The sequence below is a fragment of the Dama dama genome, chromosome 8, assembly GCF_033118175.1.
Source record: "Dama dama isolate Ldn47 chromosome 8, ASM3311817v1, whole genome shotgun sequence".
NCBI lineage: Eukaryota > Metazoa > Chordata > Mammalia > Artiodactyla > Cervidae > Dama > Dama dama.
In genome coordinates, this window is record NC_083688.1 from 36,545,337 (window position 1) to 36,563,600 (window position 18,264).

General features: G+C 36.0%; 1 protein-coding gene across 7 annotated transcripts in view; it reads left to right on the top strand.

Moving 5' to 3' along the window:
* The window catches only part of KANSL1L (KAT8 regulatory NSL complex subunit 1 like), a 126,683-nt gene that overhangs the window by 40,751 nt on the left and 67,668 nt on the right, over nucleotides 1–18,264 (top strand). For all 7 annotated transcript variants that reach the window (XM_061148852.1, XM_061148853.1, XM_061148846.1 and 4 more), the window contains one exon: nucleotides 12,705–12,846. In XM_061148852.1, coding sequence (XP_061004835.1) covers nucleotides 12,705–12,846 — 142 coding nt within the window. The remainder of the gene's footprint in view (nucleotides 1–12,704; nucleotides 12,847–18,264) is intronic.

The following is an 18,264-nucleotide window of genomic DNA, read 5'->3' on the forward strand; positions in this document are numbered from 1 at the left end:
TCCAGTTTGTAATAGTCTTGTTTCTAGTTATGATATTTTCTTTTCCACCTAGTTCCTTTAGCATTTGTTGTAAAGCTGGTTTGGTGCTGCTGAAATCTTCTAGCTTTTGTTTGCTCCATCAAATCTGAATGAGCTGGGTGGAATATTCTTGGTTGTATGTTTTTTCTCTTTCATCACTTTAAGTATATTATGCCACTCCCTTCTGGCATACAGTTTCTTCTGAAAAATCAGCTGATAGTCTTATGGGAGTTCCCTTGTATATTATTTGTTGCTTTTCCCTTGTTGCTTTTAATATCCCCTCTTTATCTTTAATTTTGTCATTCTGATGAAATGTGCCATGGTGTATTCCTTTGTAGGTTAATCCTGTATAGAACTCTGCACTTCCTGGACTTGAATGACTGTTTCCTTCCCCAGGTTAGGAAGGTTTATGTCTGTTATCTCTTAAAATACCTTCTCGGGCCCTTTGTCTCTTTTCCTTCTAGGAGCCCTACATAATGCAATATTAGCACACTTGGTGTTATCTTCGAGTTCACTTAAGCCGTCCTCATTTCTTCTCATTCTTTTTTATTTCTGTTCAGTGGCAGTGATTTCCACTATTCTGTCTCCCATCTCACTGATCCGTTCTGTTTCACTTAGTGTCAATTCCTTCTAATGTATGTTTCATTTCAGCTATTGTATTCTTCCATTCTGTTTAGTCATTCTTTATGTTTTCTGTTTGTTAACAACTTATAATTTCTTGCTTTGTGCATCCAGTCTCCTCCCAATTTCTTTGATCTTCTTTATGATCATTACTCTGAACTGTTTCTCAGTTAGATTGCCTGTATCCATGTCACTTTGTTCTCCTGTGGTTTGATCTTATTCCTTCATCTGAAACATCTTCCTCTGTCACCTAATTTTGAGTAAATTGCTATTTGTATTTTTATGTATGTAGTAGGTTGGTTGTGTATCTTGACCTTGGAGAAGAGGCCCTTTGTGGGAAACAGTGTGCAGTGTCCTAGGGGTGCACTCCCCTCTCAGCAGCCAGGTCCAGCTGGTCCCAGGCTAGTATCTGGCCTGCATTTGGTGGAGCTGGGTCTTGGTCCTCTGGTGGGCAGGCTACTTGCCCTTTCATCCAGGCCTTTATGCAGTGTATAGTTAGGTAACATTATACCATGTCCTGACTTTCTATACAAAAGAATTGTGCACACATATAAATGTGTGTGTACACGTGTGCAAACACACACACACAGTGCTTGTTGAACTGATCACATGCATGATTTCAGACTATTCTTTAGCAAATATGTTTTTATTAGTTTAAAAATCATTAATCTCCTATGTATTAATTTGTATGTCCCTAAATGTTAATGTTTGACATTATGCAAGGATTTTTAAAGCGCAGAGAAGACAATTTAACAGACAATTAACTTAAAAAATTCCTTTCATACAAGAGAAGGGGGGGTGGTATTGATAGAATGTTTTAGTATTCTTCAACCTCTCTATTTTTTCTCTCTTCCTTTCTTTGAGTGGGGGAGGGGATGATAGATGGTAGGAGAACAAGACTAAATATGCCAATCCAGTGTATGAATTCTTTAAAACTAATACTAAAAAATCAGTTTAGATTGTTGACAAATTGAGTTTTTCCAGATTTCTGGACAGAATTGTACAATATATTAAGATTGTGATTCAAAGCCACATTCAGCAGGTAGAGTAAAGTCCTCTCCTTTGGATCCAGGTGTTGTTCCTTATATGTGGTAAGCTCTAAGCCCATAGACAAGTTTCTTAACTCTCCTGCCTTCTTGTTTCCTGTATGTGTGTTGAAGTAGGGACAGGAAAGCTACAGTAAAATACTAGAAAGAGGGAAGGAGAGGACATGCATGGTAGTTCCTGGTTCTACAATAATTAGGCTTCTTGCTTTGGAAGTGCAGTAAGGTCTTGATAGGATCCTAATTCTGCTTTCTGAGAGAAGCTCCTTTGTCCTTTGTTTTCCGTGGTCCCTGACTTTGCTTTTTGGGAATTAATCCTTACCCATCATCCTTTGTGTCTATATCTGTGTGTGTGCAGTTCAGTCGTGTTCACCTCTTTGCCACCCCGTGTTCTGTAGCCCTCTAGACTCCTCTGTCTATAGGATTTCCAGACAAGAATACTGGAGTGGGTTGCCATTTCCTTCTCCTCGGAATCTTCCCAACCCAGGGGTCAAACTCACATCTCTTGCGTCTCTGGCATTGGTAGGCGGGTTCTTTCCCACTGGTGCCCCTTGGGAAGCCTGTATCTGAAATGGGTGTTAGAGAGTGTACCTTTATTGGAGGCTGCACTGGATTCTCATCCTGTGTCCTATTACTGCAAATTTGGACTTTCTGGGTAAAGCATGGTAACTTGTGGGATCTTTTTGCTAATAGAGTTGCCTCAAAAATGTAGTTTTTAATTCTGTTTGCCTCCAGTCAGCTGTATGTAAAAATATCAAAACCAAAAATCTCCCTTGCTCATAGTTGCTTAGCCTACAAACTAGTTAATTAGTTATTTTCCTCAAGCCATCCACCTCTCCCTCATCCTAATGACTGCTACCTTGTGGCCACCTGAAACAGTACATTTGAGTAGGGATTAACCTGACTTTTTGCTCCTGGGCTGGCTCCCATCATGTGGCTAGAACCCTGAAGAGAGATTGTTGGAATACATTTTGTTGTTGTTGTTATACATTTTGTTGTTGTTGTTAGCAGCAGAGAAGCAACTGAATTTTCTATTCCTTCAAGGTGCCCTGTATTCTTGGATTATTCATTAAGTTAGAAGTAGGCTGTAGTCAGAGAGAGCCTCCCTAAGCAGAGTTGTATTCTTTTTTCTCTCTTGCAAATGAACTAATTCTTGCCTAAATTGATTTGTTTATGAGGATTAAAACACCAAGGAACTGTCACTACATTATATCATTATGACTTTATCTAGCTGCTTTTACTAGAACTATTGTCTTGTTAGGCACTTGGGTCTCTCTTTAAATGATATTTTGCCAAGACAGTGTATATGGTATAGTGAATTAAAAAAGGATCATCAACCTTTGTCTCTTCCTATCTGACTTCTGTCCCTACCTCTAAGTTAGTACACATGCTTTGGGTTTATAAGATAATCACTCTTTGGTCGTAAGAATTTCTGTAGCATTTAGCATAAAGGCTAAGTTGTAAGAAAGAGACTTAAAACTGTAGTGGCTCCAACGTAACTTAACTATTTCTTATAGAACTGCTGAAAGGTAGATAGATGATGGATAAACAGCTCTGCTTTCTTGAAATAGTCCAGGAACACTCCAAAAAGAAACCCGTGAATCAATTTTAATGTTTTTTGTTGTTGTTAAGATTATGGTCTTAACCTGCAACTGTAGTTTTGCTTGTTTAATATTTACTTATTTTTCATTTGGCTGCACTGGATCTTAGTTGTAGCATGTGGGATCTAGTTTCCTGACCATGGAAACCTGGGCCCCCTGCACTGGGAGCTTACAGTCTTAGCCACTGGATCACCAGGGAAGTCCCTGGTTTTTATTTTTTTAAAGGCAATGAAATTCTGAGTATGAAATATTTGAAACAAAATAGAAACATTTTAGAGAGATCATACACAAATGCATATTAAATAAAATTCTTTGATTTTTAGCCATAATGGAGTGGAGTTACTGGTACTGTTTGTTCTCTTTGACTGTAAATATCTGCGAAATGAGACAGAAATATATGAAAGTCATTATTTTCATAAAATGGATATAAAGCAGCAGAGGTCAGAGTCAATGATTCCTGAGAAGAGAAACAAATGAGGTGAGCCCTATAATTGCCCTTGTTTTCTGCCTAGAGGCATTTTTAAATATCTGGTGCAGGGAAAGGAAAGCCAAATAGAGCACAGTGGTCTTCTTGACTGAAATAAAGAGTTGGAGAGGCTGAGATAGCTGGAATCATGAGATCAGAATACTAAAGAAGATGGACCTAAGTATGCAAAGAAAGCTTCATAAATCTTCATGTAGTCCTCTTGGGACCTTTGTTAAATACTAAGCTGTGCATGTGTAGGTAAAACTCCATAAGGGCACCCAAAAAGTTAGGAAATTCTAATCTGAAAAATTTCCAGTGCTTATACAAGGTTGAGAGATGTTTGGGTTCTGAATAAGCAGAGTGGAGAGACTTTGTTGAACATCTGGAGCATTCATTAGAGGCCCCAGATTGGTAACACCTCAAAGAATAAGGCTGAGTTTGACCTGGTGACTAATGGTTACTCTATACTTGCTCTAACAAATCTTTGCAGAAAGCTAGAAAGAATGAAGTTGAACAGTAAATAATGTAATAATCCCTTGAAACAAAATTTTCTCTTTAAAAGGAAGATCATAAAATCTAGAAATTCACCAATATTATATTCACAGTTTCCATAATAAATGTGTGTGTATTTGCTTACATACATTCATATACAGACACACACAATGAACTACTAGACATGCAAAAAGGAAGAAAAATCATCCATAGAAACAGACACAGAAATGACAGATATCAGTTGGCAAAGACTTTAAAATATCTAAAATATGGTTAGTATGCTCAAAGACTTAAAAGGACATAAAACTGCAGACCTAAGAATCTCAATAAGTTACAAGTAGGATTACAAACAAAACCACACTGTGGTGTATTGTAGTCAAATCACCAAGTGCTAGTGATGGAGAGAAAATCTTAAAAGCAGTAAGAGGAGAAAAAAAGCACATAGGGAAGAAAAGAAAGAAAAATCATTGCTGACTTCTCATCAGAAGATAAGCATGCTGGAAAGCAATGGAATGATATATTTAAAGGGCTGAAAGGAATAAAAAAAACTCAACTTAAAATTACCTTTAAAAACAAAGGCAAAATAACATTCCAAATAAGCAAAGTAAGAAAATTTCTTGTCAGTATACCTATATTATAAGAAATCTTAAAAGGTTCTTTACACTGGATGAATATAATACTCAGTGAAAACTCAGTCTACACAAAGGAAAGAAGTGATAGAAAATGGCAAATATGTATGTCTAAAATATATTGAAATTAAATTATACACTTCCAAATATTGCTTGGATCATAGAAATCACAAGAGAATATATAAAATGTTTTAAACAGAATGATAATGAAAATACAGTATGTCCAGTTTTGTAAGATGCAGCTATTAGATTACTAAAGAAATGCTTAGACAAAAATTTAAAGTTACACATTCTTACTTTAGAAAAGAAGGAAAGTGTAAAGTTTATGGCAGAAGCCTCCTTCTTGACCAAAAGCATTTGACAAAATTCAAACCTACTCATGATAAAAACTCACAGCAGACCCAGAATAGAGAGAAACTTCTTCAATCTGATAAAGGCTATTTATAAAACATCTGTAGCTAATGTTAAATTTAGTGATAAAAGACTGAATGCTTTCTCTATAAGATTATGAAGAAGGTAAGAAAGTCCACTTACACAGCTTATAATTAACATTATACCGGAATTCATAGCCAGTGCAGTAAGATAAAAATAATAAAAGGAATCCAATTAAAAATAAAACTGTCTTTATCTGCGGTTGACATAATATAGTAATAGATAGAAAATCCTAAGGACTTTATGAGGAATGTACTAAAATTCCTCTAAGTGAATTGGACAACATCAAAGGATATTGGGTCACCATACAAAAGTCAACTATATTTTTATATTCTGACATCCGAACAATTTATGAATGCTACATACTGGCGTCCATAAGCATGAATAATGGTAACTGCAGCCATGAAGTTAAAAGACGTTTGATCTTTGGAAGAAAAGCTATGACCAACCTAGACAGCATATTAAAAAGCAGAGACATTACTTTGCCAACAAAGGTCTGTCTAGTCAAAGCTATGGTTTTTCCAGTAGTCACGTATGGACATGAGAGTTGGACCATAAAGAAAGCTGAGCGCCAAGGAATTGATGCTTTTGAACTGTGGTGTTGGAGATGACTCTTGAGAGTCCCTTGGACTGCAAGGAGATCATACCAGTCAATCCTCAGGGAAATCAGTTCTGAATATTCATTGGAAGGACTGATGCTGAAGTTGAAACTCCAATACTTTGGCCACCTAATGCAAAGAACTGACTCATTGAAAAAGAACCTAATGCTGGGAAAAATTGAAGGCAGGAGAAGGGGATGACATAGAATGAGATGGTTGGATGGCATCACTGACTCAATGGACATGAGTTTGAGCAAGTTCCAGGAGTTTGGTGATGGACAGGGAAGCCTGGTGTGCTGCAGTCCATGGAGTCGCAAAGAGTCGGACACAACTGAGCAACTGAACTGATAAACATGAAATACATAGAGATAAAATTTTAAAACTGTATGCAACATAGCTGAGAGAAACTATCAGTATCTGAAAAAACAGAAATAATACCTTATACGTGATCAGAAGATTCAGTGTTGTTAAGATGTTAATTCTCTACCAATAGATCTATGGCTGCAATGCAGTCCTATTCAAAACACTGGTCATTTATTTGAAGAGATTGTCAAGCAGATTCTCAAATTTAGAATTGTCAAAACAATATTGAGAAAGAGCAAAGTTGGAGAATTTACTGGATATTAAGAATTACACTAAACTACAATGATAGTGTGATCCTGGGTCATGATGTTGACACAGGTAGGTAGGTACGTAGGTAGATGATGGAAAGATATCCTAAGGGTTCTCTGTGTGTATGTAAGTATATATACAACATATAGTATTCACATGGGTAATCTTTTATCTATTCAAGGATAGTTGCTTTTTTTTTTTTCTATTAGAGGATTATAGAATCTTTTCAACAAATGATTCAGGAACTAGATATCCTATAGAAAATAATGAATCTGGACCATACCTCATACAATAAACAACTTGAATTGGATTATAGATCTAGAAGTTAAAGCTGTAAAACTCTTTGATATTTTAGAAACATGAGTAAATTATTATGACTGTGTTAAGCAAATATTTCTTAGGACATAAAAAAGAACTGTCCATAAATGAACATTTAAAAATTAGGCTGCATCAAAATTAGAATGTTTTGCTGCTCAAAAGACACCATTAGGAGAATGAAAGGCAAGCTACAGAATGGGAGCTATAAGTATTTTAATGCGTATAGCCTGATACAGTCTTATATGAATAAGATATCTAATTAAATATGAGCAAAAGATTTAAAAAGACATTTCCTTAAGGGAAGTCATATGAAAACATGTTCTACATCAGGGATTGGAAGACTATAGGCCATGCACCAAATCTGGCCTATTGTCTATTTTGAAGACAAAGTTTTATTGATACATGGTTCAGTTCAGTTGCTCAGTCGTGTCCGACTCTTTGCAACCTCGTGAATCGCAGCACGCCAGGCCTCCCTGTCCATCACCAACTCCCACAGTCTACCCAAGACCATGTCCATCGAGTCAGTGATGCCATCCAACCATCTCATCCTCTGTCGTCCCCTTCTCCTCCTGCCCCCAATCCTTCCCAACATTAGGTTCTTTTCCAATGAGTCAACTCTTCGCATGAGGTGGCCAAAGTATTGGAGTTTCATCTTCAACATCAGTCCTTCCAATGAACACCCAGGACTGATCTCCTTTAGGATGGACTGGGTGGATCTTCTTGCAGTCCAAGGGACTCTCAAGAGTCTTCTCCAACACCACAGGTCAAAAGCATCAATTCTTTGGCGCTCAGTTTTCTTCACCATCCAACTCTCACATCCATACATGACTACTGGAAAAACCATAGCCTTGACCAGACAGACCTTTGTTGGCAAAGTAACGTCTCTCCTTTTAAATATGCTGTCTAGGTTGGTCATAACTTTCCTTCCAAGGAGTAAGCTTCTTTTAATTTCATGGCTACACCCTTTCATTTATGGCAGCTTTCATGCTATAACAGCAGAGTTGAGCAGTTATTAAACAGACTATGTGGCCCACAAAACAAATTTCATGTCTCCCTCTTTACAGAAAGTTTGCTATCCCTTTATCTAGAGGAATGAAATTCCAGGAAAGGCTAAATTTTTCCTAGGTGAGCAGACAGCAGAGAGGTTTGGCCTAATTTAATGTATTTTTTCCCAGGATAAATCTTATTATTCTTGGAATTGTAATTATTTTACAGTTGGATCTTCTTTATTTGTTTTTAAATCATAGTTAACTCATTTTTATTACTAAGCTAACAGACTCTATTAAAGGCAAGATTAATTTATAAAAGTTTTTCTTTAAGTCTTGTTAACTTAAAGTGTAATTATTAGAAAGCTCTGTCTTATTCTGAGGAACAAACTGTATTTCAAAGTTAAAACAGTGATGTAAAAGGAGAAAAAAAAAATAACTGCAAAAGAATGATATAGATTCCTGATGTTGACCAGAAGTTAGTACCAGTAGGTATTGTACTCAAAACGACTTGGGTTAATCAGCTTATACTTATTTCCATCAGTAACTTAAATGGTGAATGCAAACAAGCAAAGATGAGCATTGAAGGCTTATACTGCCTTTCTGAGGACTGACTGCCCAGTCTCACTGCCCGGGTCCACTCATGGATGTATTTGCCCTGATCGTCACTAGAAGTAGGAGCTCCTATTTCCAGTGAAGATGGAGGGCATGTGGTGGTTTGTGTTCAGTTCAACCCACTCCAGAGAGACGTAGGGAGTCAAATTCTTAATGGCCTGACAGGCCAAGCTTAATGCTAACTGAGGAGTCTCGATACTGGGTATGCTTCACATTGTTTTTAATTTCTTGTTGCTTCAGCTTTGTTCTGATTTGTTACACTGTAAGTTACATAAGCTCTTGTATGTGTGCTCAGTCGCTCAGTCGAGTCTGAGTCTTTGTGACCCCATGGACTGTAGCCCACCAGGCTCTTCTGTCCAAGGAATTTTCCAGGCAAGAATACTGGAGTGGCTTGCCATTTCCTACTCCAGGGGACCTTCCTGGCTCAGGGATTGAACCTGCGTCTCTTGCATTGCCAAGTGGATTCTTTACCATGCTGCCTCCTGGGAAGCCCATATGAGCCGTTACATCATTGATAATATAAACTGTTTACAAAAACATGTTTTGTCTTTGAGGTACAACAGGTGTTAATCTCCTTTGAATGAAATATCCATATACTTATCTGTAACATATTTACAATCATAATTATTTTTTAGACCTATTTTCCAGCACGAATCCCTTGCTCAAAGAAAAAATCCCCTAGAAGAAGTGGGGTAGCCCTCATAGTCAACATAAAAGTCTGAAAAGCAGTACTTGGATGCAGTCTCAAAAATGACAGGATGATCTCGGTTCATCTCCATGGCAAACCTTTCAACATCACAGTAGTCCAATACTATGCCCCAACCACTAATGCCAAAGGAGCTGAAGTTGAATGGTTCTATGAAGACCTACAAGACCTCCTAGAAGTAACTCCAAAAAAAGATGTCCTTTTCATTGGAGGGGATTGGAATGCAAAAGTAGGAAGTCAAGTAGGCAAGTTTGGCCTTGTAGTCCAAAATGAAGCAGGGCAAAGTTTAACAGAATTTTGCCAAGAGAACACAGTGGTCATAGGAGATGCCCTCTTCCAACAACACAAGAGATGACTCTACTCATGGATATTACCAGATGTTCCATACCGAATCAGATTGATTATATTCTTTGCAGCTGAAGATGGAGAAACTCCATACAGTCAGCAAAAATAAGATCTGGAGCTGACTGTGACTCACATCATGAGCTCCTTATTGCAAAATTCAGGCTTAAATTGAAAAAAAGTAGGGAAAGCCACTTGGCCATCCTAGTATGACCTAAATCAAATCCCTTATGATTATCTAATGGAGGTGATGAGTAGATTCAAGGGAAAGGATCTGGTAGACAAAATGCCTGAAGAATTATGGATGGAGGTTTGCAACATTGTACAGGAAGCAGTGACCAGAACCATCCCAAAGAAAAAGAAATGCAAGGAGGCAAAGTGGTTGCCCGAGGAGGCTTTCCAAATAGCTCAGAAAAGAAGAGAAACGAAAGGGAAAGATAAACCTAACTAAATGCAGAGTTCCGGAGAATAGCAGGGAGAGAAAGAAAGCCTTCTTAGGTGAACAGTGCAAGAAATAGCAGAAAACGATAGAATAAGAGATTAGAGATCTTGTCAAGAAAATTGGCGAGATCAAGGTAACGTATCATGCAAGGATGACCATGATAAAGGACAGAAATAGTATGGACCTAACAGAAGTACAAGAGCTTCCCTGATAGCTCAGGGAGTAAAGAATCTGTCTGCAGTGCAGGAGACCTGGGTTCGATCCCTGGGTCAGGAAGATCCTCTAGAGAAGGGAATGGCAACCCACTTCAGTATTCTTGCCTGGAGAATCCCATGGACAGAGGAGCCTGACAGGCTACAGTCCATGGAGTCGCAAGAGTTGGATATGACTTAGCAACTAAACCACCACCACCAAAGGGTAACATCAACTCCATAAATTTTTATTCTTCTTTATTTTTCCATGAGCTAATAATCAGTTTGATTACCAAACAAAGTTGCATTTTGTAGGAAAATTTTCTGACTGGAGTAAAATTTAATGAAAGAATGCTTAAGACCATCTTTGATTTCCCCATACTTACTTCATCATACTTCTTCAAGACCTATCCACTTTAAATAAATCTTGAATCCATCCTCTTGTCTTCATTTCTTCTTTATTTCTCACTTCATTTACAGTCCAGGCCATTTTCATATTTTATTCTGTGTTTTAGTGAGAATAAGCTCTGGAGTAACAAATTAACCTTCTAATCTCAGTAATTTAGCACAGCAAAAGTTTACAGTGGCTTACATAAAGTCCAGTGTGGTGTGAGCTATGACCCTCTTCCATCTTGTAACTGTAATATCTGCACTATATAGCTTTAGATGATCAGGTGGACTGGGAATGACTGTATCAGTTTTGTTCACCGTCTGTTGGTCAGAAGTAGTGACATGGCTCCAACCTAAGTGCAGTGAAGGCTGGGATACGTAGGACAGCACCTGAAATATTTAGAGATCACATTATCTGTACCTCATTTAGATTATTATAAATGGTTTTATAAATGGTGTCCTAATTGGTTTCCTTATTTATTCTCATATCCCCATATCTGCCTAGCAGCTTGAGTGCTCAGAAAAAAAATTGTATTACTATCTTGTGAATAACTTCCTTTGGCATAACATCGAGCCCTTTACCTTCACATGTGCTACTACTACGTGATACGGTCCTTGCCTTCTTCACTTCTTTCATGATTGGCAGTTAGTATTATTACACTATTCATAGATAGTATTTATTTTGAAAAGGCATTTTTAGTTTGCCTATAGTTATGAAAATGTGATTTAAAAGTATCACATTTGCAGAACCACAGTAGTAACTATAACTGGATAATTCCAAAAGAAGTCCTAATTTATGTGTCAGTCTCTGCAGCCACATTATATACATAATTAGAATCTGAAAAAAAAAAAAAGCATTTTGAAGAACATTGGTATAATAAAAATCTGTTATAAATTCTACACAGTAGAGTTATAATAATTCTGTTTCTCTGACAAGAAATGATCTCTTAAATGTTTTCTCTGGCTAAAGTTTATATGAAAGATATTTCTTTATGGTTATATGTATAAAAATTAATAAAGTTTACTTTTTAGAGAAGTTTTAGGTTTATAGCAAAATTGAGTTGCAAATACAGAGTTCCCATATTTCCCCTGCCCCTACACAGATATGGCTTTCCTTACTGTCAACATACTGCATAAAGGCAGTGTTTGTGTAACAATCTATGAACTTATATTGACACATCTTCATCACTCAACGTCCATAGTTTACAGTAGGGCTCACTTTCGCTGTTGTGCCTTCAATGGGTTTTGACAATAAATGCAATTTTTAGACATGTTTTTCATGAAGTTTGTGATTTGCCATTAAGTAGTTATTGCCCTTCAGTTGTAGTTTCAATTTCTTCTGTTATACTGTCTTCAGTTTCTTCCTTGGCAAGATGAAGCTCCTAATTAATTGTCTAAAATACACACAAACCCTGTCTCTCCTCCCCGCCCTGAACTGTAAGTGATTGTTTTCTAGTTGGAATGGTTGAAATATTTTCATAAAGTAGTTAATTTGTAATCTCACAAACTGTGGATTAGAGCAGTGTTTTTGCCAAAAGATAAAGGAGATAAGATGCAAATCTCATTTTCAAATATTCATGAAAGACTTATATAAATTTTTTGTCATTTCTGAACTGTGAATCCTAGGAATCAGGTTTTTAACAAACTTTATCTTAATTAACGTGTCAAGATTTATATATTTGTAATCTAGCAGTGTTCCTGTTTTTGATAATTTTTTCCATTTAAAAATATTGATATTTTAGCATATGAAAGTTACATATAGTAAAATTGAGTACTGTGTGGTTTGTTACATGGATTTAGATCTAGTACAGTTCAAATGACTTGTCCTATACTTGATATCTGCTTACATATAAAAGGCTCATGTAACAGTTTTTGCGTGGTGTTAGTACTGACATTTTTGTTTCTTTTCCTTGGCTGATCTACTTCTGTTTCAGGCCTTGACCATTAATAAAATATTAAATAACAAGGGGATTATCCTACCAGGTATACAAAATTGAATGAAAACAGGTGTTTATGGGATATAAAGATAAGGAAATAAAATATTTGAAAAGAAATTGATGTACCACTCTTCTTTAACGTAATTAGATGCTTTGTAAAGGAATTTGGGATTGTATAACAAAAGTCAAGGAAGGTATTAAGCAATCTGTGTGAAAACTTAACTGTCTTTGTGCTTTAACTAGCTGTGTTTGTCTTGTTCACAGTAACTGTAGTACTGAATGGAAGTGGCTTGTAGACAGAGCAAGAGTTGGCAGCCGATGGACATGGCTTGAAGCCCAGATTTCAGAGCTAGAATACAAAATCCAACAACTAACAGATGTTCACAGGCAGATTCGTGCCTCCAAGGTATTGTGTGTTCTTCTGTTTAAAAAAAAAAAAATGCTGGATTTAGTTTCTTTTCATCTCTCCACATAAAATAATTGTTACTAGGCTTTATTAAAATGTAGTTAATGTTTTAAGATTTTATATACTCTATAAGTTGAAACTATTTTTAAAATTTTTCACAATCATTTTATCATATCAAGCAGTTAAAGAATTTCTTTACTGGATGCCAATTAATGCAAATGATACACATTTTTATAAGCCTGACTTTGTTGACATTTATTTTAACTTGTGTGAAATTCTGAGTGTATCTTATTGAAATCTCTTTAGAGTTTTTTGTTTCAAGAAAAATTATAAACACATAAAAAAGTTCTAGAAAGCAATATAATGAATACCTGTGTATTCACCCCCAAATTTATCAAATATAAAATTTTTATTAGTTTGGGTGTAGTTTTTAGAATAATGAAGCATTACCTTACAGTTGGAATATTTGTATAGTCCTTCCTGATCCAATTCCCTTTCCCCATGCTACTGATTCCAACGTATTCTTTAAAATTTGCATTTTATATTGGTGTATAGTTAACAATGTTGTGTGGTTTCAGCTGTACAACAGAGTATTTATCAGTTATACATACGTATATATCTATTTTTTTCAGGTCCCTTTTCCTTACAGCTTATTACAAAATATTCCATATAGTTCCCTGTGCTATACAGTATGTCCTTGTTGATTAACTATTTTCTGTATAGCAGTGTGTATATGTTAACCCCAAACTGAATTATCCCTTCCCCTTTCCCCTTTGGTAGCCATAGGTTTTTTTCTCTATGTCTGTGGGTCTATTTCTGTTTTGTATATGAGTTTATTTGTATTATTTTAATGAATAATAATGAAATAATGTAATTTGCAGCAACAAGGATAGACATAGAGATTATCATACTAAGTGAAATAAGCCAGACAGAGAAAAACAAATACATTATTATATCACTTGTATGTGGAATCTAAAAACAAAAAAATTTCTACCTTTGGTTTTGTGAGAAACCATATTCTACCTAGTGAAACTGGACATAATGGAGATAATATTGTAAGGTTGATGGTGGCTAGTCTGAAACAAAAATGCTGAGAAGGGAAGGAAATAGAGTCCTCAAACCATGCAGTTAGCCTAACCCCACCTAAGGTCTGTACATCAATAAGGATTATTGAGTTTTAAATTCTATCATGAGTTTATATTCTGGTAGGAGAGATAGAGCATGTAAAATATAGTTGATTTTAATATAATGCAATATGTGGAATGATATGTGGTTTTAATAAGATTTAGGTGTGGCATAGAGTGTTTAACTCTGTCTTTAGGGGTTTGCAGATCAGAGAAAACATCAGTAAAGAGGTAATGCTTTAGTATAACTTTGGAGAATAAATAGTAGTTTGCTTAATGAACCTATGGAACTGAAAAAGGAATTCCTTAAAGAATTGAAGGCATTAAAAAACTGAAAAGAGAACTGCCATATGACCCAGCAATCCCACTGCTGGGCATACACACTGAGGAAACCAGAAATGAAAGAGACACGTGCACCCCAGTGTTCATCTCAGCACTGTTTACAATAGCCAGGATGTGGAAACAACCTAAATTAGTCCATCGGCAGATGAATGGATAAGAAGGTTGTGGTACATGTACACAATGGAATGTTACTCAGCTATTAAATAGAACACATTTGAGTCAGTTCTAATGAGGTGATGAAACTGGAGCCTATTATACAAAGTGAAGTAAGTCAGAAAGAAAAACACCAATACAGTATATTAACGCATATATATGAAATTTAGAAAGATGGTAATAATAACCCTATATGCTAGACAGCAAAAGAGACACAGATGTAAAGAACAGACTTTTGGACTCTGTGGGAGAAGGCGAGGGTGGGATGATTTGAGACAATAGCATTGAAACTGTATATTATCATGTATATTATCATATGTGAAATAGATAACCAGTCCAAGTTTGATGCATAAAGCAGGACACTCAAAGCCAGTGCACTGGGACAACCCAGACAGGGGAGGGAGGTGGGAGGGGGGTTCAGGATGGGGGGAAACATTTACGCCCATGGCGATTCATGTCAATGTATGGCAAAAACCACCACAGTATTATAAAGTAATTAGCTTTGAATTAAAGTCAATAAATTAATATAAAAAAAGAATTGAAGGCATATAACAGCATGATCTGTTTTAGGAATGACAAATTAGTATTGTATTCAAAAAAAGCAGAAAGTATGAGTTGTTCAGGGATGGGAGAGGAAGCTAGGCAAGTCATGAATATCGTTTAATACTCTGTAAAATTTGGTGGTGATGTTTGTAGGAAGGTGGATAGAAGCATAGACCTAAAACCTTAGGCTTACCCATTTTTAAACATCTTCAGCAGGGCCTTAATTGTGGCTATCTCCCAATCCTCTCAAGATCACCAGAAAAGTTCCCTTCCTTGATCATTTTCTTTGAAAGATGTTACAAGTGTTTTTTGTAGCCAGTAGAGTTCTAAGAACAAATTAACTTTAAAGCAATTTGGAAATTTCCAAGAAAATTATTCCTAGTTGAATTGATAACTAAGTTTTATATCTGAATCTAGACAGTCTGGTTCATTTTGCTTTGACTTGAGAAAGGGTATTTTAATATTCTGTGTTCTAAGCAATACTTTATACTTGTTGTTTAAACATTTTTTGAATTTTGGTTATATGTTTATATAATATCTATTTGTAGTCAATTATTTTAAGGTAATAAATCTTTCCAGCAATAATATGGCTTTTATATGGCTTTAAATTTTTTCTTGGTTCAAGCTAGGTGTATATCTGACCCTTTGTTTCCATAAGAGTCAGATTATGTTTATTTTATGGAAAATGTCATTATAATTAGCCATCAAAATGCATGTTTCTTTACTTTGGTAGTTTTGCCTTACCTTTTTTAGAAATAATCAAGATATTTAATTGCTTACTTATGTGCAGGTTAGTTGATGTATTAACTATTATATTGAATAGGCAAAACAACTTTTTACTCTTATATCTTCTTAAATTTTTGTAGTTCAAAAATTGAGAAGAGTGGTTTAATGCATTGTAAGTGAGATAGAACTTTTTATTTATTGTATATTGAAAGGGAAAAAAACCCTTCTCAGAGATAAGGAGAAGGGAAAGAAATTGAGATGCTCTTTTATAAAAAGCATTTTTATTTTTTAAATTAATTTATTTTAATTGGAGGATAATTACTTCACAATATTGTGGTTGTTTTTGCAATATACATCAACATGAATTGGCCATGGGCATAGATATGTCCCCCCATGCTGAACCCCCCTCCCACCTCCCTACCCACCCTGTCCCTCTGGGTTATCCCAGAACACCAGATTTGGGTGCCCTGCTTTTTGCATGGAACTTGCTGCGCTCATCATCTATTTTACATATGGTAATATACTTGTTTTAATGCTATTCTTTCAAGTCATCCCACCCTCGCCTTCTCCCGTTGAGTCCAAAAGTCTGTTCTTTACATCTGTATCTCCTTTGCTGCCCTACATGTGGGATCATCATTGCCGTCTTTCTAAATTCGTATATATGTGTTAATATACAGTATTTGTCTTTCTGTTTCTAACTTACTTTACTCTTTATGATAGGCTCCAGTTTCATCCACCTCATTAGAACTGACTCAAATGTGTTCCTTTTTACAGCTGAGTAATATTCCATTGTGTGTATGTACTACAACTCCCTTGTTTATTCATCTGCAAGTGGACGTCTAGATTGCTTCCATGTCCTACCTTATAAATAGCTTTTTTAAAATAGGTGTTACTGTATATCTCTGGTCAGGAAGCACACAGTGTTTTCATAGGGTAAAATAAGGGACAGATGACCTAGAATGTGTCATTGCCCATTCTTTGACACAGTCCAGATGGTGTAAATTTTGCTTCAATTTTTAGAAGAGTATTAGCAACATCCTTTCCTTGTTCTTGCAACAGTTTTGTCAACACATGACAGCTTCCGTATTTCTCGTATTCTCTGCTCCAGCTTTTACTCAGACAGTAGCTTCTTTTCACTTTAATTTTTTTTAATAATTTTTCTTAGTTGGAGAAACTGGCTAAACTATATTAAATAATTTCTCTTTTAGATTTCTTCTGTTATCTTATAATAGGGTCTTCTACATCTTAAATTGTGTATTTTATTTTAAAATTTTTCATTTAAGTTTTTGCTTAAAATTAGTTTTGTTTTATTTAAAAAATTTTCATTTAAGTTTTTGCTTAAAATTAGTTTTGATGACTTTATATAAAATGTCACTGATCACACCATGTATCTCAGATGGAACTTGATCCCACAGGCCAGCATGAAAACCCAGCCAGAACCCAGACTGGGAATTGAACCCATGGTCTTTTAATTGAGATCACATGTGATCTCAGGACTTAATGACACTCAGGTTCTTGACGTCTCATCACAGAAGGAATTTAGTGAGAGACAAAGTGATAGGTAAGAAGTGGATTTATTTAGAGAGAAACACATTCTACAGACAGAGTGTAGGACGTCTCAGAAGGTGAAAGGCCCTGAAATATGATGTGGTCAGTTTTTATGGGCTGGGTAATTTCATAGGCTAGCACGTGGGAGGATTAGTCCAACTATTTAGGGAAAAGGGATGGAGATTTCCAGGAATTGCGCTATGCCCACTTTTTGACCTTTTATGGTCCACCTCAGAGCTATCATGGCACTGGTGGGTGTGTCATTGAGCATGCTAATGTAGTACCGTGTGCGTGTAAGAGGCCCGAGCTCTACTGGGAGTCAAATATTCTACCATCTTTGGCCTGGTTGGTTCTAACCAATTTTTGTCTTATCCTATGGGTGTCTTGTTTTTTTAAAGGTTGTGCCCTGCCCCCTTCCCTCCTGTTATACTGAGGCAATTGTTTATATTTTTTATGTCATCTCTAATGAGGAATCTGGGAGTGGAAGTGGGGATCTCTCTAGCGTTATTATCAGGAATGGTTGTCATCTCTGAGCAACTGATTTGCTTTCATCTTATGCTTGACTTTTCACTTGTCTCAGTTAACCCAGTTTATCCTTCTAAAAAAACTTTGTGTTTTTTATTTGTTATTTTATCTATCATTAGACTATTTTCCTGATTTTTTTTTAAAAATTCAGATTAATTGAGTTATGATTAGCAAACCTTGTAAAATAACCATCATGGTGACCCAACACATTTTTTTTTTCCTGATTTTTAAGAACAGAAACTTATTTCTGCAATATCTCCAGAGGATTTAATCTTCTTTACTTTCTTCTCTGTTCTTGGATATGGCAGAGAAAAATTGTGGGCCATTCTTATATTGTGAGAGTTTTGTCCAGGGCAACAGTTTAAGAGAACAAAATGGATTATGAAGTTGGTTATGAGTGATTCCCTTGCTGAATTTTTAAAATGTTTTTCTTAATTGAATTAACGATAGCAGGGCT